Source organism: Dendropsophus ebraccatus, chromosome 7, assembly GCF_027789765.1.
Source record: "Dendropsophus ebraccatus isolate aDenEbr1 chromosome 7, aDenEbr1.pat, whole genome shotgun sequence".
Taxonomy (NCBI): Eukaryota; Metazoa; Chordata; class Amphibia; order Anura; family Hylidae; genus Dendropsophus; species Dendropsophus ebraccatus.
The window spans coordinates 131803697-131823915 of record NC_091460.1 but is presented as its reverse complement, the minus strand read 5'-3'; the positions used below and the strand labels follow the sequence as shown (position 1 = coordinate 131823915).

At 46.6% G+C, this 20219-nt stretch overlaps 1 protein-coding gene across 1 annotated transcript in view; it reads left to right on the top strand.

Annotated features, from left to right (window-relative positions):
* Positions 1–20219, top strand: part of AP1AR (adaptor related protein complex 1 associated regulatory protein) — a 28159-nt gene that overhangs the window by 242 nt on the left and 7698 nt on the right. The window contains exons 2-6 of the mRNA XM_069978503.1: positions 8812–8860; positions 10139–10165; positions 11825–11850; positions 15771–15867; positions 18688–18786. Coding sequence (XP_069834604.1) covers positions 8812–8860; positions 10139–10165; positions 11825–11850; positions 15771–15867; positions 18688–18786 — 298 coding nt within the window. The remainder of the gene's footprint in view (positions 1–8811; positions 8861–10138; positions 10166–11824; positions 11851–15770; positions 15868–18687; positions 18787–20219) is intronic.

The following is a 20219-nucleotide window of genomic DNA, read 5'->3' as shown; positions in this document are numbered from 1 at the left end:
GGCATTGCAATGGTTAAGCCCGGCTGCGGCTTCCCGGTGTCGCAGCTCTTACGCTCCGGTCGTCTGGCAGCGGCTTCTATAACTCCTTTGTTCTGGGCCGGACTAAAGGGGAACTCTCCGGCATGACCCGCCATACACCGCAGTGCTGACGGGACGGGGAGGTGAGACCATGCTGAGTCCTGGGCACACGTCACGTGATGTGTCATTAGGTTTAAACATCTTACCACCCTGGGCGGGGCTTAGAGGTCACGTGACTGGCTAGTGCACCTGTAGCTAAGGGGGAGGAGCCTGACCATTGTTACCTGGATGTGTGATATGTGTGTCAGGGGTGAGGGCAGTGTACCCTGGGGCATGAATACACTATACATACCAGGGCAGTGTACCCTGGGGCATGAATACACTATACATACCAGGGCAGTGTACCCTGGGGCATGAATACACTATACATACCAGGGCAGTGTACCCCGGGGCATGAATACACTATACATACCAGAGCAGTGTAACCCGGGGCATGAATACGCTATACATACCAGGGCAGTGTACCCCGGGGCATGAATACGCTATACATACCAGGGCAGTGTACCCCGGGGCATGAATACATTATACATATCAGGGCAGTGTACCCTGGGGCATGAATACGCTATACATACCAGGGCAGTGTACCCCGGGGCATGAATACGCTATACATACCAGGGCTGTGTAACCCGGGGCATGAATACACTATACATACCAGGGCAGTGTACTCCGGGGCATGAATACACTATACATACCAGGGCAGTGTACCCCGGGGCATGAATACACTATACATACCAGGGCAGTGTAACCCGGGGCATGAATACGCTATACATACCAGGGCAGTGTACCCCGGGGCATGAATACGCTATACATACCAGGGCAGTGTACCCCGGGGCATGAATACGCTATACATACCAGGGCAGTGTACCCCGGGGCATGAATACGCTATACATACCAGGGCTGTGTACCCCGGGGCATGAATACACTATACATACCAGGGCAGTGTACCCCGGGGCATGAATACACTATACATACCAGGGCAGTGTACCCCGGGGCATGAATACGCTATACATACCAGGGCAGTGTAACCCGGGGCATGAATACGCTATACATATCAGGGCAGTGTACCCCGGGGCATGAATACGCTATACATACCAGGGCAGTGTACCCCGGGGCATGAATACGCTATACATACCAGGGCAGTGTACCCCGGGGCATGAATACGCTATACATACCAGGGCAGTGTACCCCGGGGCATGGATACGCTATACATACCAGGGCAGTGTACCCCGGGGCATGGATACGCTATACATACCAGGGCAGTGTACCCCGGGGCATGGATACGCTATACATACCAGGGCAGTGTACCCCGGGGCATGAATACATTATACATACCAGGGCTGTGTACCCCGGGGCATGAATACGCTATACATACCAGAGCAGTGTACCCCGGGGCATGAATACGCTATACATACCAGGGCAGTGTACTCCGGGGCATGAATACGCTATACATACCAGGGCAGTGTACCCCGGGGCATGAATACGCTATACATACCAGGGCAGTGTACCCCGGGGCATGAATACGCTATACATACCAGGGCTGTGTACTCCGGGGCATGAATACGCTATACATACCAGGGCAGTGTACCCCGGGGCATGAATACGCTATACATACCAGGGCTGTGTGGGACGCCATCTTACCCTTTCACTTCTATGGTCAAGTACTGTGGGCTTGACCCAAGTTTACCTCACGTGTCACCTTCACTTTACCTGTGCGGAGGCGCCTGACGTAGTCATGTGACACATAGTACAGTACAGTCTTAGGTGGCGGGTGAATAGGCGTACAGTCATGTAGATGATGGTAATATTTTATTTATTTCAGTATATTATCCGCTGCTTAGAACTCAATGGCCGACGCATTTCTACCATTGGACGTTCTTATTCATAGCCTCTAGGAGTTTTAGCCTCTAGGTGGAATCATTACAATGAGGAATCGCTGTAATCGGGTACTTCCCTTCTCCTATACCTACAGTCGGCAGCTTTTACCTTCTCGCATACATATTCTCATCAGATTGCGGAGGACATGTAAGTTAGAGGATTCATAGGTTCTCCGGCAAATAGTCTTTTTCTTTCAAATCATTTGGTTTCAGAAAGTTATACAGATTTGTAATTTACTTCTATTTAAAAATCTCAAGTCTTCCCATACTTATCAGCTGCTGTATGTCCTGCAAGAAGTGGTATTTTCTTTCAAGTCTGACCCAGTGCTCTCTGCTGCCACCTCTGTCCACGTCAGGAACTGTCCAGAGCAGCAGCAAATACCCATAGAAAATTACAAATCTATACAACTTTTTGAAAAGAGTTGAGTTTAAAGAAAAAGATTTTCGCCAGAGTACTCCTTTAAAGGGAACCTGTCACAGAGACGATGCTATCTAATCTATAGACCTCATGTCGGTTTGGTGTGCAGGTATGGCACGGTTTGGTGTACAGGTATGGCACGGTTTGGGGTGTATACACGGGTCCTGTGTCTGCCGTGGATCTGCTCTACAGGGCTTCTCTACCAAAATGAATGTATTTAGAGGGGAACGATCAGCAGGTTAGATGAATCTAACCTGCTGATATGTTCCCATGCACAGGAGACGCCGAGGAAGGTATGTCTCTTACCTTCATCCTCGGCACCATTCATCACTGTGTGGCTCCTAACGCCCCCCTCCTCCCCAGTGCTCCAAACAGTTTTACTAGACGCGACTAAATGCATCGGAACGGCGTCGAGGAGGAAGGTAAGAGACGTACAGTCCTTCTCGACGTCCCCGGTGCTATAGGGACATATCTGCAGGTTAGATCCCTCTAACCTGCTAAAAGTTCCCCTTTAGGGTAGCTTCACATGTACCAGATCTGCAGCGGATCCTGTAGTGTAAAGCTGAATGGGTCCCATACACACAGCGGATCTGCTGTGTGTATGGGACCCGGCCCCTTTAACCCCACCACCTCCAGCCCCGAGCATGCATTGCCTGCTCTGCGCCGCGGCTGTGAATGACGCTCCCCATCAGGCAGCAAGTGGCCGGGTCCCATACATGCAGCAGATCCGCTGTGTGTATGGGACCCATTCAGCTTCACACTACAGGATCCGCAGCGGATCTGGTACGTGTGAAGCTACCCTTAAAATCAGTTGCACATCTGCACGTGTGAATCTCTCCTAAGGGCCATATTTGATGGACCCCAGCAGTACAGTAAATGAGCACAGATCTTAGTGATTGCCACTTGTTTCCAGAGTCTTCATTAGGCTCGATAAGTTTTTGCAGCCCTTTAGGCCTCATTCACACGTCTGTCTGGCTGTCCATAGCCGCGGCCCCATAGCTATGAGCCGCATTACGGATGCTATTCATTAGGGAATAGGGATCCGTGATGCAGTTGCGGTTCGTAATAGGACCTCTCCTAGAAATTCTCCTAGGCTGAACCACAAGTGTCCCTCTTTGGCCATCCAAAAAGTTGGGAGGTAAGCCAAAGCTTTAGCTGTCCAGTCATGGTGGCAATTGTAGTTCTGAAACAGCTGGAGAGCCTGAGTTTGACGCGTCTGATATAAACGAAGCAAAATGCTTAGTTTGATCTGCGTTCCGCTCATCAAGCCGCCGGCCTTTCAGCGCTGTTCCGCTCACCACTGCTCAACGGGTACCGGGGAAAAGCTGGATACAATCCTGGGAAAGTGGGAGAAGTTTCCCAGGATTGGATCCAGCTCTTCCCGGCATCCTGGGTGGAGCGGCTCTGACAGCATGGCGGCTTGATGAGCGGAGCGCTGATCAAACAAAGCGATTGACTCATCTCTAATTACAGTCTATGACTCGTATTCTCTGTGAGGTGAAGTCTGGAGCCTGAACACTTTTATCCCTGAAGTAGATGGAAACTCCTTTTCCTATATCTGAACAGAAGCCAAGGACTCTTACGGGAACAATGTGGTCAGAGGAGCATTGATCTTACTATTGTATCACTGGATTGTTTTCTTTTATATAACATCAGTAAGTTTTTCCCATCCCAGCAATGTTTTCTTCTATTATTTAGAGGGTGTCTATAGGGTCAGGCCGAGCTCTAACTCCGTCCATCAGGTGATGGTTCTCTCCATTATATTCGGGACATTGGGGCCTCTGTACTGGATTTTCTAACAATCCAAGTTTCTGCGGACGGTTGTTTGTCTGAATTTTTATTGTTTTTTCCTTCTTCATCTCAATAATGGAGACGTCTCACAGTATGGGAGTCCGTCTCATCGAGTCACTAATGGTCTTTGGTTCTCACAGGGGACGTCCTTATTCCACAGCTCAGCACATCTTAAAGGACATCTAATAGCTTTCTAGAAGAATCCTGCCAATAAAGTGGAAACTAAGCAGCCCTTCTATTGAATGGTGTTAGTACATTGGTCATTTCCCATAGTCCCTCTGGCGGTAGGCCTGGTCTCAGGAGCCAACAAGGGCACTGCTAGGATCTAACTTTTTGGGTTGTTTTTGAAGCCAAAGCCAGGAACAGACTATAAACAGGGAACAAGTGATAAAGGAAAGACTGAGATTTCTCCTCTTTTCACATCCATTCCAGGCTTTGGTCTCAAAAATCTGTCAGATAATCTGTGTGTAATAGGGTCCTAAAGGGGTAGTTTAGCAAAAAAAAAAATCTTTCCAATCAACTGATGCCAGAAAGTGCCAGAGATTTGTAATTTACTTTTGTTAAAAAATCTCAACTCTTCCAGTACTTATCAGCTGCTGTACGTCCTATAGGAAGTGGTGTATTCTTTCCAGTCTGGAGAGGTGGAGAGGTTTTTTGGTGATTTGCTGCTGCTCTGGACAGTTCCTGACATGGACAGAGGTGGCAGCACAGAGCACTGTCAGGGCCCTTGTACACTAAGGGCCCTATTCCACCGGACGATTATCATTCAGATTATCGTTAAATCGTTCGAATCTAAACGATGATCGTTCGTTTGAAATGCAGTTAACGATCAACGACCGAACGAGAAATCGTTGATCACTTTATAAGACCTGGACCTATTTTTATCGTTGCTCGTTTGCAAAACGTTCACAAAACGTTCGCATAGAATAAGACATCGTTCGGTCGTTCCCAATAGATACGAACAAAATAGCGAAAAAAAAACGATCGCAATTACGATCATAAGTAACGATTATCGCTCCATGGAAATCAGTGAACGTTTTCAGGTCTTTCGCAATAGCGGTCGTTTGAGATCGTTAACGATTATGCAAACGATAATCGTCTGGTGGAATAGGGCCCTAAGGAAATCAGGTGGATAGGGTTCCACGGATTCCGTCTTTTGCACCATGAGTTTGTAGGCACAGCCGCACAGTGTATATCAGTGTGGTCTCTAGGCACAGCCGCACAGTGTATGTCAGTATGGTCTGTAGGCACAGCCGCACAGTGTATGTCAGTATGGTCTGTAGGCACAGCCGCACAGTGTATGTCAGTATAGTCTATAGGCAGAGCCGCACAGTGTATATCAGTATGGTCACAGTATACGTCAGTATGGTCTCTAGGCACAGCCGCACAGTGTATGTCAGTATGGTCTGTAGGCACAGCCGCACAGTGTATGTCAGTATGGCCTGTAGGTACAGCCGCACAGTGTATGTCAGTATGGTCTGTAGGTACAGCCGCACAGTGTATGTCAGTATGGTCTGTAGGCACAGCCGCACAGTGTATGTCAGTATGGTCTGTAGGCACAGCCGCACAGTGTATGTCAGTATGGTCTGTAGGCACAGCCGCACAGTGTATGTCAGTATAGTCTATAGGCAGAGCCGCACAGTGTATGTCAGTATGGTCACAGTATACGTCAGTATGGTCTGTAGGCAGAGCCGCACAGTGTATGTCAGTATGGTCTCTAGGCACAGCCGCACAGTGTATGTCAGTATGGTCACAGTGTATGTCAGTATGGTCTGTAGGCACAGCCGCACAGTGTATGTCAGTATGGTCTGTAGGCAGAGCCGCACAGTGTATGTCAGTATGGTCTATGGGCACAGCTGCACAGTGTATGTCAGTATGGTCACAGTGTATGTCAGTATGGTCTGTAGGCACAGCCGCACAGTGTATGTCAGTATGGTCTGTAGGCAGAGCCGCACAGTGTATGTCAGTATGGTCTATGGGCACAGCCGCACAGTGTATGTCAGTATGGTCTGTAGGCAGAGCCGCACAGTGTATGTCAGTATGGTCTGTAGGCAGAGCCTCACAGTATACGTCAGTATGGTCTGTAGGCAGAGCCGCACAGTGTATGTCAGTATGGCCTGTAGGCAGAGCCGCACAGTGTATGTCAGTATGGTCTATGGGCACAGCCGCACATTGTACGCTAGTCTTTACTAAGCTGGGGACATGTGCATGAGCGGTTAGCGTGCAGCCTAAAAATCATAAAATATTCATGTGATGACTTTATTAATTGATGTGCTTCCTTTTCCACATTCTGTAGCCCTGTGATGGTTAATTCATTCATGTTGGTTTACTGCTCGTAACCGAAGAGAACATTTATTGAAGGCTATGCTTGTGTTATGTGCGTTATATATATATATATATATATATATATATTATACATTAGGTGGGAAAGGCAGCGGTAACATGAATGTGATCCTCACCTGCTTTACATTACATAGGGGATCTGGGGACCGCCGTGTGGCGTCTTCTCTGTCCTATCCATGTACCTTATCCTTATTAATGACGACTTGGAAATGTCATAGATGAGCAGTTCTCGTTCATTAGTTTTACATGCAGACCTTGAATCGGCCTTCTCTGCTGGCTGTATAAATATCATTTATTAATATTGGTGTTCCTGCACTACATGGCTCCCCCGTTCCCAGGAGTCTCCCAGCTCTCAGCTCCCATGTTTTATTGCTGCAGTTGGGTCTTTAGCTCACATGAGCTTTTCTTCAGAGCTTTTCATAGACCCTCACAGCCATGCTTAACTTAGTGCTGGTGATGCTGAACTCATCAGTCTACAGTGGTACCTTGGTTTAAGAGTAACTTGGTTTAAGAGCGTCTTGGGTTGAGAGCTCACAGTTTTTCAAAATTGTGACTTGGTTTAAGAGCATTGCTTTGGTTTAAGAGCTCCCTGTACTGGATGGGAGGGGGAGTGGAGGAGGGGCATGGTCTGCATAGCGAGGTCTACAGCACTCTACTCTGACCCAGGAAGTCTCCCTTGCCTTCCAAATCATAGCAGATCCACTTCAGGCTGGGGCTTGCATCAGGGGACAGGACTGTGGAGGTAATCTCTGCATAGCTGAAACCCCTCGCTCCTGCTCATTCCTTCATGCTCCCTGCAGTCTCTGTCAGTCCTTGTGTTTCCCATCCTCTCCATTACTGTACAGTAGTTTATGATATCACATATTCTGCTGTTTCTGAATGTTTGTTTCATCTGTTTTACATGTTATTCAGAATAATAAATCATTATTTTTGGGGTGTGGAACCAATTGTCTGCATTTCTATGATTTCTTATGGGAAAATTTGCTTTGGTTCAAGAGTGGATTTGGATTACAAGCACGAACCGAACGAATTAGGCTCGTAATCCAAGGCACCACTGTATTTCTTTTTTTTTCAGACTTCCTTTCATTTAACCTGATGATAAGTCCCTTTAAGGGTGCATTCACACATAAAGCAAAGCAAATCTGCAGCATCAAATCATCTGCAGATCCTGTACGTGTGAACGCACCCTTAGGTGAATTTGACTTATGAATATGGGTAAATATATTATATTTATTTCTATGGAGTTTATGTGAATGCGTACACCACAGGTGCCTGTTTGTGAGCAGAGAGGAGCAGTCATCGGCATAATTGGTATTTTATTGGGATTTGGAGCGGACACTATTGACACAGGGCTGCTGCCTGTCTGAAGGGGGGAGGGTCCAGCATCAGAATGCCTACAAATCAGAACAGTTGCTATGTCAGAAGTGAATGTACCACTAGTACAATGCTTAGTATTTTTCTTTTACATGAACAGACCAGTGCAGGGATGCCGATGCCGCAGTCCTCTTTTTTTTTTTTTTTTTTTTGTGAACTGCTGCCCAGTTCCCACACACATCGCCGGTCTATTCCCGAGCACCGACACAGCATAAAACACTGGGGACAGGCCCACCGGCCCCCAGTGTGACGATCCCCCCCTTACCTCTGTGACGCATACGCAGCTCTATTAGAATCAGTAAAGGGTCACACCAGGGTCCTGCGGTCCTGCCCCCAGTGCTTCATGCAGGGCCAGTACCCAGGAATAGATAGGCGACACACTTAAAAAAAAAAAGGACCGTGGCTCTGGCATCCCTGCATCAGTCTGTTCATGTAAAAACCACAAATCAATGTAACTAGTGGTAAATTTGCTTTAAAGCATTACTGCCATGTGTATTAAAGGAGTTATCCGGAGAGCGTGTTGTGGTAGCGTTCAATAGCTGCACAAGCAACATCGCTGTGACAGGGGCAGCTATCGGACATTATGTGCAGACGTGGTTTCAGCTGTACACAATGCCTGCAACCTCCGAAGTTATCATCCGAGGTGGCGACAGGGAGGAAGTGCTCTGCCGGAGAGCTTTTTCTTCTTTCCGGTGCACAGAGATTCAGGACTGAGATCCAATGCGATCTTAAAGGGGAACTAACGGCAGATTAGAACACTCTTACCTGCTGTTACGTTCCCAATGGGCAAGAGACGCTGCTGAAGAAGGTAGTTTTCTTACTGGAGCCCCCCCAGTACGGCCCTGTTTTGGCCCACCCGCCCTCCCTGTCTATAATAAATGTCTCTCTTTCTATGTATACTATCTATTCACAATGTTTGTTTTTCCCCTGCAGATCCAAATATTTTAGGACATCCACTAGAGGAGAGCACTATACTATTGAGGTAAGTAGGTTCCGTTCTGTACCACAAGGATGTACAAAGAGATTATTCAGCACAGCCGTGTAGATCGTGACGTTTCTGATTGACCTCTGCTCTGTCGCTATGGACCATATATGCTTCAGCCCTGTAACACAACCCAAAGTGATCACTTCTTCTGTGTGTCACACAAGATCCTGAGTGATTCTGCTAGACACCAACCGGTTTATAACATTGAAACAGATTACACATCGAGAAATCCTGCCAGATTAACTGAGGACTCATTCACACGATCCATTGTGCAATCAGAGCCGCGATGACTGAAGAAGGATCGTGGCATGGATCCCCCATAGTGCAGTCCTCTGCTGCCCGGCAGCAGAGATATCAGGAGCGCAGAAGACAACAATTCACCAACCCCCCCCCCCCCCCCCATGCCAGTCGGCTCACATGTTCACCGGCATGGAGGGGAGTAGGTGAGTAGTCGTCTTCTGCGCTCCTGTCATCTCTGGCGCGGGGGGGGGGGGGATTCCGTGAAAGGCTGCATTCACTTGAATGGTTCCTAAAATCCTCTGTGGTCACGGAGACAATTTTATGGGACGTGTGAATGCAGCCTAAGAGTCGCACGTCTCTTGGTGGGCACAGAAATGTACACCTCTTGAGCAGATGTACATTTCTGCCAGGCATAAACCAAGCGTGGGAGAAGGCTATGCCTCCTCCCTGCCTTGACTGCCCCCCCCCCCCTGCTTATCAGGTGATCGGCGGGATACAACAGGCGTACGCCAGGGAGAAGGGGCGAAATGTTGCAGCCTTCAGAAATCTCCCCTGTAGACTTCTGATGTATACAGGAAGGTAAGAAACATACATTGTGTCTCTTGTGCAGTAGGGGGACTATCGGCAGGTTAGATCCTTCAAACCTGAGTCCTGATAACTCCCCTTTAAAAGACGTGTTACACAGGCTGACTGACCGAATTAAGTAAATGCCGAAATCCGAGATTGGCGCTTATTTACTGTGCCTTCACAAGACACAATATTTCTCCTATATACAGACTGAAGGGACGATGGCTGCATTGTTCATGCGGCCCATTCAGTGCACAGTTGTCGGCTGCACATAACCCATTTGATGTACCGTAGCCAGTATACCAGTCTGCTTGTTCATCGGCCGATCGCCGGTCCTTTTCCATGGAGCAGTTGTCTGCAGTGAACGTTCTTGGGAATGCTCATTTGCCCAATGATCTGCCCATGTAAAAGGGCCCTTCATGTCATTATACCTTCTCAATTTCAACATTTTGTTTTTTCTTCTAACAGTTTGAAAACCTTGTAGAAAGTGATGAGGTGAGTAGGTTTCCTTATTTATCTGCTTGGTGTTAGCTGGAACAAGACGCCATTTGATAAACGGGGCAGTCATTGTGGGAAATGGGACATCGTAAAGTGACCTACTTACACATCTCAGGATAGGAGTAGACAGAACAGTATGTTATCATACACACTAGGGAATCAGGATTCGCCTTCCTTTAACAATAGTATTTCATCTCTTTGTCTCAATTTGCTTACAGAGGCCCCTATACCTAATGTCTTACATTATGGATGTTAGCCTCTCAGTTTCTTCACCTCCATATGACTGTACAGGGGAATAATGCCTTCATGATACTAATTTTTTTTGTATGTCGTCTTGCCTATGGCGTTTTTAACAGCATTTAGTGATCTACTTTACTGTAAGCCTCATGGACATAGACACAATGACCTTGTTTTTTAAAAAGGGCACTTGCCCTCTTACCTATGCAATGCTTCGTTTGCAGGGAGGAGGTGCTGTCGGCATGAGCTATTGTCTTTGCTGTCTCTTGGTGTTACTTTTTATTAAAATAGTAAAAAACATATTTATTAAAAACTTCATTTAAACTGTCATTTTCCGATGACACATTTCCTTTCCGTTAAGGTGACACATTGTACATTTTATCTCTCCATCTATGCTTACAGAACATAGAAAAATAGTTTTATTCTCCTGTCTAAAGTGTCCAAGAGGCTTTCCTAAGCCCCTGAAGTGCTGCAGGCTGGTATGCCTCCTCACTCCCCCTCCCATCCCTGCTGATTGTTAATAAACTGAAAATGTATGGAGTATGATATTTTAGATATTAAAAGACATTCTGAATTAAAGTGTCACTGTTTTTTTTTTGTTTTTTTTTTTTTGCAGAAATCAATAGTCCAGGCGATTTTTAAGAAACTTTAATTGGGTTCATTAGGCAAATATGCCATTATCTGCATTCAAAAAGCCTTTCCCCAGGTCCCTCCTCTCCTCTTCTCTCTCATTCACTGCTTATCAGGAAATCATGTCTCGTTGCATCAGTCGGGCCCTGTCTGTTCTATGGAGAGGGGAGGGGGGAAGGAGGGAGATTAGTCACCAGCAGAGAGCAGACAACAAAGGATTACACAGTGGGAGCTGTGTGAAAGGCGGTATTCAGAGGTCAAAGGTCAGTGCTGACTTCAGAGGAGATAGCCCGGTGATGTAGCTGTAAATTAAATCTTTGTTGTCCTGTTTTGGTGCCTCATCTCCCTCAACCCCTCCCCTCTCCATAGCGAACAATAAAGACAGGGGGGAGAGCTTCAAACTGCTTTTTCATGATAAAAATGCATTTTTCGGCTAATAAACCCAATTACAAAGTTTCTTAAAATCGCCTGTACTATTGATTTCTGCTAAAAAAAATTTAAATGACAGTGACACTTTAAGATTTGCCGCCAGTCTCTTTCTTACTTGAGGACAAATGCAGAATGTGATTGTTTATAAGCAGCAGAATAGGAGCAGAAGGTTCTGCTAAAGCCCAGCATCTGGCTGTAAAGTGAGTTGCTTTTCATATGCTTCTCTTCTGTAATTTGTTTCCAGATACGGGAAGAGGGTCAGTGCTGGGGTTGGTTCATGTATCACGGCATAGTTGTTTTACACAGGAACATTGTTGTATTACTGCACTTTGTAGTAATGAATTGTTTTTTTTTTGTCAGGGGGAAAGCCCAGGAAGCAGCCAAAGGTAAAGCTGGTTTCTCTTTATAGTAAACCTCCACTTTAGAACAGCTTTATTCTAGACCAGGGACCGGACCCCTTTTTCTATTGTAGCCACACTAGCCAGACCGTGTAATAACTGGGTCTTATTACTAGAGAACCATGACTGCGGAATAAAGACACAACAGCGCTCCATAGTGTAGATAGCCTAGAAGAAGTAGAAACACCGTGGTGTGTGGGAGATCCTTACCTTACACTGTTGTGCAACAGGAGCTACAACGGGGATGGGGAACCTTCGGCCCTCCAGCTATTGCAAAACTACAATTCCCATCATGCCTGGACAGCCAAAGCTTTAGCTTTGGCTGTCCAAGCATGATGGGAATTGTAGTTTTGCAATAGCTCGAGGGTGGAAGGTTCCTCATCCCCGAGCTACAACATTCTGCAGCATGTGAACAGTGATTAAAGGGGTACTCTGAGGACTTCACATTGCTTTAATAAAGTTATATTACTTTGTAGTGCTATATATTACTTTGTAATAAAATTTTAATAAAATAAATATATAGTTTTTTTTGTAGTTTTTTTTAGCTACCATTCAACTTTTGTTGAGTGTCAGCAGTAAGGGAAGACACAGGCTGTGTCTGGAACTGCAGGGCTGTCTAAGCCCAGTACATGGACGGAGGCTATTGAGGCCACTGCAGTACCCAGTAGCCAAGATGCAGATGTGAACATAGTCTTAGCTTCACACGTGACGTATCCGCTGCGGATTTCTCGCTGTGGATACTTGCCCATTCACTTCAATGGGCCGACATAATCGCAGCGCGATTGTCATCCTGCTGCGAGTATGTTAAACACAGCACCATTAATCCTCACGGCCCGGGAACATACTGTACCGGGTCCCCGCCCCGGCTCGCCTCAAAGGCTCATGGCGGTCAGCCAATCAGTGTGCTGCCCCGATGCAGTGTACTGATTGGCTAACGTCCGGGAGACACCGGGAGCCCCGAATGCGAGCTGGAGCAGGGACCCGGTACAGTATGTGCGCCCTGCGGATACGTTACATGTGAAGGTACCCTTAGAAAAATGACATAGTCCCAGCACCTAGAAGTCCTCATTCTGACACTTTGTAGGAACAGTTCATGTAGCGCATTGACTTCATGCACACATCCCTTCTGCCCTTGACCTCTTTAGTTTTTTTTTTTTTGTACATGTCATTAGGTCTGAAAAACCTAGGAATGCTGTATATTACACATCAGCCATGGTCACATACAAGATACAGGGAATCTGAAGGACGGACAGATGGGAGGGCTTTTTAGCTTTTCACTGGACTTTAAAGTGTAACTATCATTTGTAAAAAATTCTGACATGTCATAGCAACATGTCAGACGTGCGCATCGGTGGGGGTCCGGGTGCTGAGACCCCCGACGATTGCTAGAATGAAGGGGCATAAGCAGTGGCGGATTAAATATACCCTGGGCCCCGGGCTGTCCACCCAACCTAACTCCCCCCCCAGCCCCCCGTCAATCCGCCCACATTATAATCCACTACTGCCCCCGCCAATGCTGTCCCCAATAAACACTGCCTGCCTCCCCTCCCTGCTGGCCCCAATAAACATAATGTTTGGTCCCTTGCTGCACAGAGGATGTCAGGAGAGGAGGGTGCTAATCCTATAGGGGAGGTCACAGCAGCACAGAGGATGTGATGAGAGGAGGGTGTTTATCTTATAGGAGAGGTCACAGCGTCCCAGCAGCACAGAGGATGTCAGGAGAGGAGGGGGCTGATCTTATAGGGGAGGTCACAGCAGCACAGAGGATGTCAGGAGAGGAGGGTGCTAATCCTATAGGAAAGGGTCCCCCTCTTCCCCCCTTATAGATGGTCCCCCTCTTCCCCCCTTTATATATGGTCCCCCTCCCTTATAGATGGTCCCCCTCGTCCCCCCCTTATAGCTAGTCACCCTCCCCCCCTTATAGCTAGTCACCCTCCCCCCCCTTATAGGTGGTCCCCCCTCCCCCCCCCTTATAGATGGTCCCCCCTCTCCCCACCCCTTATAATGGTCCCCCTTTCCCCCCCTTATAGCTGGTCCCCCTTACCCCCCCTTATAGCTGGTCCCCCTTTCCCCCTTATAGCTGGTCCCCCTTTCCCCCTTATAGCTGGTCCCCCTTTCCCCCTTATAGCTGGTCCCCCTTTCCCCCTTATAGCTGGTCCCCCTTTCCCCCTTATAGCTGGTCCCCCTTTCCCCCTTATAGCTGGTCCCCCTTTCCCCCTTATAGCTGGTCCCCCTTTCCCCCCTTATAGCTGGTCCCCCTTTCCCCCCTTATGGCTTCCCCCCCCCCTTATAGCTGGTCCTCCTCCCCCCCCCCTTATAGCTGGTCCTCCTTTCCCCCCCTTATAGCTGGTCCTCCTTTCCCCCCCTTATAGCTGGTCCTCCTTTCCCCCCCTTATAGCTGGTCCCCCCCCCCTTATAGCTGGTCCCCCTTTCCCCCCTTATGGCTTCCCCCCCCCCCCCCCCCTTATAGCTGGTCCTCCTTCCCCCCCCCCCCCCTTATAGCTTGTCCCCCTTTCCCCCCCCCCCCTTATAGCTGGTCCTCCTTCCCCCCCCCCCCCCTTATAGCTGGTCCCTCCCCCCCCCCCCCCAGCAGATAACACAAAACCCCCCCAAAAAACAACACAACTCACCTGCCGTCCGTTCCCCCGTCGAGCCTCTCTCCTGCAGCCTCCGGCTGATGTGCGGCTGACGGGGGTGTCCCGTCCTATCCCCGCAGCGGGCGCATCAGAGAACTCTCTGAGCTCTCTGATGCGCGCGCTGCCGGGGATAGGACGGGACACCCCCGGCAGCCGCGCATCAGCCGGGGGACAGTACAGTGGCGGATTATAATGTGGGTGGCGCGGCGTGGGCCCCCCCGGAGCCCCGGGCCCCGGGCGGCCGCCCAAACCGCTCCCACATTATAATCCGCCACTGGGCAGAAGTGCTCAGCAGCGCTCGTTTGCCCCTTCATCTTTGCTATAACTGCAGTCTACTGAATTATAATGGAGGAACTTCTGGCAAGAAGTTCCATAGGCTTCCATTATAATTCTAAAGACTGCTCGTAGAGTCCACTATAATTATATTAACATATTACTACTCCTGCAGTTACAGTGCAGCAAGCCGTACGTCCACTTTGCCCCTTGAAGTCAGTGGGAAACAACAGTGTCTCAAAACAACAGTACTGTAATGTATAGTATACTGACATCAGACATGTGGTCACCACAGTACAGATTACAGCAGGAAGACGTCTTATGAGCTCTGCAAGTGATCTGATAAACCACTGTGATCTATAAGAATGGAGCTATAGGTGTTAGTGTCACTGTCGTTTACATTTTTTTTTTTGCAGAAATCAATAGTACAGGCAATTTTAAGAAACCTTGTAATTGTGTTTATTAGCCGAAAAATGCATTTTTATCAGAAAAAAAGGAGTTGGAAGTTCTCGCCCCTGTCTTCATGGCTCTCTCATGGAGAGGGGAGGGGTGGAGGGAGATGAGACACCGAAACAGGACAACAAAGTGTAAATTTACAGCTACATCAGTGGGTTATCTCCTCTGAAGTCAGCACTGACCTCTCTGACCTCTGAATACTGGCTTTCACACAGGTCCCGCTGTGTAATCCTTTGTTCTCTGCTCTCTGCTGGCAACTAATCTCCCTCCTCCCCTCTCCATAGGTTACACAGGGCCTGACTGATGTAAAAGAGTCGAGATTTCCTGATAATGAGCAGTAAATGAGAGAGAGGAGGGGGGGGGGACCTGGGAAAAGTCTTTTTGAATGCAGATAATGGCATATTTGCCTAATAAACCCAATAACAAAGTTTCTTAATCAATGGATCAAAATTTAGTAAAATAAACTAAAAAAAATGTAGTGTGAACCCAGCCTGAGCGACTGGATGGAAAAACCTTAAGATACTATTTGTTCTTTCTTAACAGACCCTTAAGTGAGGAAGAAATATGTGACCTAAAGGAAAGACACTACAACTCCATTACTGAGCGACAGAAAGCAGAGGATGTCAAGATACAAGACGAGGTAATGGACATGGTCAGAATGTATGCCGAAACGCGGTGGGTGCAGTCATGGCTTTGTATTTTCAAGGACTACACTTGCGTCACAGGTATCTGGGGAAGAGTCGCCTTCTCTGGCTGTCACCCCGCTGTAACCACTCTAGAATACTCCTTTATAATCTAATTTCTACATGGATTTCCTTGTAGTTTTAAACCCTCTTGAGTGTCAATTGTGGGGAAGATTTCTGCAAACTGTCCCGGGGTACGGTCACATAGGGCAGATGCACAGAAGATTTACTGCAGTGTTTCACACTAAAAGTCTGCAGCAAAATCACAACAGTGCATCAAATAGTTGGAAAATCGCCATTGTATCTGCCCTATGTGAACATAACCTAAATGAGAAACAATACAGAAGGAAAGATGGCCAGTCATTGATTTTTATTTGTTTAGTTTTTTTATTGGACCGTTTCATGAATCTCCCCTGATGATAGAATACAGTTGATTCTATAGACACAGCGCCATCTAGAGGGCATTAGATAATATAAGTTCTGAAAAGAAGTTGGGTCAATGTGGACTATATTTAGTCAAATAGAAGATAGTGGAGGTCTTTAAATATACATATTACTTACCTTATTTATTTATTTTTTTTAAATTAATAGAGTGAAAGAATTTTATAGCTTCCGGCAATGTTCACACAATGTACAGCCGTTGAATTAAAACAACAGCCGTTCTTTTCATACTGCAGTGATATGCATAAAAGTCAAGGCAACAATGGACGTTGTTTTCACCCATTGTATTGAATAACTGCCGTTGTTTTGAGTGCCAAACAACGCCCGTTGTTCAATGCATTGCGTGAAAACAACGTCTGTTGTGGCACTAACTTCAATGCATATCATTGCAGTATGAAAAGAATGGCCGTTGTTTTAATGGAAAACCACGCCTGTCCTTTTAATAAATTGCACATTGTGTGTACAGAGCCTCAAACTGGTTATCCTAATTTATCTATCCTATTTTGTATGATATATTATAGGGCAGGGGTAGGGAACCTTGGAGCTCCAGCTGTTGCAAAACTACAACTCCCATCATGCCTGGACAGCCAAAGCTTTAGCTACAATACTCTTTCAACCCCCCCCCCCCCCCCCCCCCCCCCCCCCCCCCCCCACACACACACACACACACACACACACACACACACACACATATTTTCTATGTTTAAACATTATACATATGGCCATTAGGTGTCTCCCTCCCTGTCAAACTCCGGCCCATGCTCCCCCTTCATACGAATATTTGGTCCTTTCTCTGTTCAAGAAAAAAGAGACCAAACACAGAAAGTTCCAGTCCATCGCACACTCACAGACACGGCTTGGTATTGTATTCACAAAGACAAGATTTGTGATAAGCACTCAGATGTCTCCCGGCTGTATTGCCTTCACATAGATCATGTATGAGATGCCCCTGGCCTCCAGGGGTAATAGCGATAAGGAAGACAGAAGAGATTCTCTCCAACTCTAGGAATATCCAATGCTTTATTCAAATTTCTGTACAACAGAGATGCATTTCACACCCAAATGGGTCCTTAATCATGGTTTCTTTCCAGAAATGCGTCCACTTTACAGTCCATGTGATTTGCGCAATATGGCAACAGTAGCATCTAGTCCGGCATCCTGTAGCGGCATATAGAAGTGACAACATATGACAATAACAACAACGTTATATGGCTGTATTCACACGCTGTAAAATACGGCCGTAATTTTGAAGTTAAAGCGTAACTGTCATATTTTTTCTCATTGCAGAAATCAGTAGTATAGGCGATTTTAAGAAACTCTGTAATAGGTTTTATCAGCCAAAAAAGCCTCCTTCTGTACTTAAGAAGCAATCTCCCAGCCTCCCCCCCTGACTTCTTATCTGTGCATTATCAGGCAAACACGTCTTCATTACAGAGAAGCCAGTGAAGACGGGCTCTGCTCTCTCCATTCTATCCTTATGGAGGGGGGAGGGGCTGAGGGAGATGAGGGAGCAGGAAGAGGTGACATGAAGGTCAGCTGTTTGTAGACTCTCTGGGCACCTAAACCGCTGGATTCTGGGGTCAGAAAGGTCAGTGCTTATCTATGAACTTACTGAGAGAAGATTGCAGGGTGTTGTGCTTTGCAAGACTGCTCCGTGCTCAGTCACTCCTAACAGCCCCTCCCCTCTCCATAGCCACATAATGGAGACAGAAATCCTGCAGCTTCTGAAGTGAGGGGGGAGGCTGGGAGATTGCTTTTTTAGTCCATAAGGAAACTCTTTTGGTTTATAAAACCTATTACAAAGTTTCTTAAAATCGCTTGAACTGTTGATTTTTGATGTTTAAAAAAAAAAAAAAAAAGACCCTGAAATGACAGTTACGCTTTAAAATTCGGCAGTATTTTCAATAGAATTATGTGCTCCATTTAAGTCAATGGAAAATTGAACGGCAGTGCACACACTGTATAGATTAATGGCTGTACTGTAAGTAATGAACATGCTCATTATTTACAATCTGCTTCTTCTTTTTTTTTTATCTATCTGTTCACACATTGTTTTATTTTCGCTCACATTTTGCTATTATTTTACCGTGTGTGAACTTATACTTATGATGATGCTGGATTTTAACTTTGTTGGGTCAGGATCCAATGTTAATAAAAGGTGGAGCTCCACAGAGGTTCTTTCTGCTTGATATTGATGCATGTCTTATTGGATGTAGGTATACTCCTTTCCTCTTTTTGTTTGCATGTCTTTATTTTCAGCTTGGTTCTGTTTCCATAGACAGGGCAGCTAGACAGGTTCTGATTTTGTTAACCCTTATTATTTTGTTCATATGCAGTTAGCCTTACAGGAGGAGAAGTTAAGACTAGAAGAAGAGGCTATATATGCTGCACGGCGTGAAGCTGCCAGGGCAGCCAAGCAGAAAAAGATTTTGGAGGTGAGGGGATGGGAACCCCAATTACAGCTAATGTTATCGCTACCGCTGAATATTTGATTGATTTTGTTGAGCAGCTTGTGCGACACAATGGCAGAACTGGAACAGATTAGTTACCTCCAATATTGGGAAGTGCACACAGTAACATTCTCAGCCTTGTCCGAATCCACCTTTAGGGTAAATTCACATGGGCGTATCCGCCGGGAGTCTCACGCATTAATAAGAATAATACGTGTATTGCAGATTTGCTGTGGGTTTCTTGCGTGAGACTCCCGGCGGATCCGCCCGTGTGAATTTACCCTTAAACGCAGCTTCATATTTAATCACTACTCTGCGGTTCACAGCTGATAAGCTGTGGTCTGATGTGAGGAGGAGAGTCGCAACATAGAGAAAGAGCAAAAGCTTGTTCAAAAACACCATGGAGCGGATTTATGAAGACTGGTGTTTCATAGAGCATCGACCGGCCTGAAGTCTATGCTCTCTGACCTTTATATATTTAAGGGGTATTCCTAGAAAAATTAACTTGTCCCCTATCCAGAAGATAGGGAACAAGTAAGAGATTGCATACGTCCGACTTCTGTACCCTCTGCTAGTTTCCGTATCGGCCTGAGGCTTCTGTATTATAAATATAGACACAGGTATGGCACGTGACCCGTGGTTCTATTCATTCCTGTGGAGGTGCTGGAGAGCACCAAGTGCTGTATTCGTCTGGCTTTTTCCAGTGGCTCTATTCATTTGTATGAAGGTGTCGGAGAAAGTCGAGTAAGCTCCCTTCTGGTGTACTTGGTTCTTTTCGGCACCTCCAAAGGAATGAATAGAGCCGTAACGCTATTCATAACACAAGCTGGGGACCTATACAGAGATCGCCAGGGGGGATCCTGTGGATAGGGGACAAGTTAATTTTTCTTGGAATACCCCTTTAATAACCCGCTGTATTTTTCCCGGAAATATTTTGGCAAGTCTCCGATTTGTGCAGTGACACTTTGGACCACATTTTTGGATTTGGTGGTGCTAATCTGTGTCCTCCATTTTCAATGGGCAGTCACGAACTATACACTTGGAATAAGTAACATATTTTTTTTTTTTTAAGTGGGTGTAAATAAAAATGTGCTGCAATCCATAGTGTGAACTGTGCTGTTTATTCACACACAAAACAATGGGAGCCCATTCCACATGTTTTTCTGCATGTGAGCATAGCCCAAGGGTTTAGACCAAACCCCACCCAGTAAACCCTGTCCACTATTTAAACTTTTGGCAAGCACAGTACATAAAGAGAACACTTTGTACAATTTGGCTCATGCAGTAATGTGTGACACTTGCTGATGTATTTATACATTCAGTCTGATACTAGGGGACCTGATAGATCTATACAGACGATGAGCGCCCAGCGGTGATATAATGACTTTTGGCTGACTCCAGTGCTGACTTATTAGCCA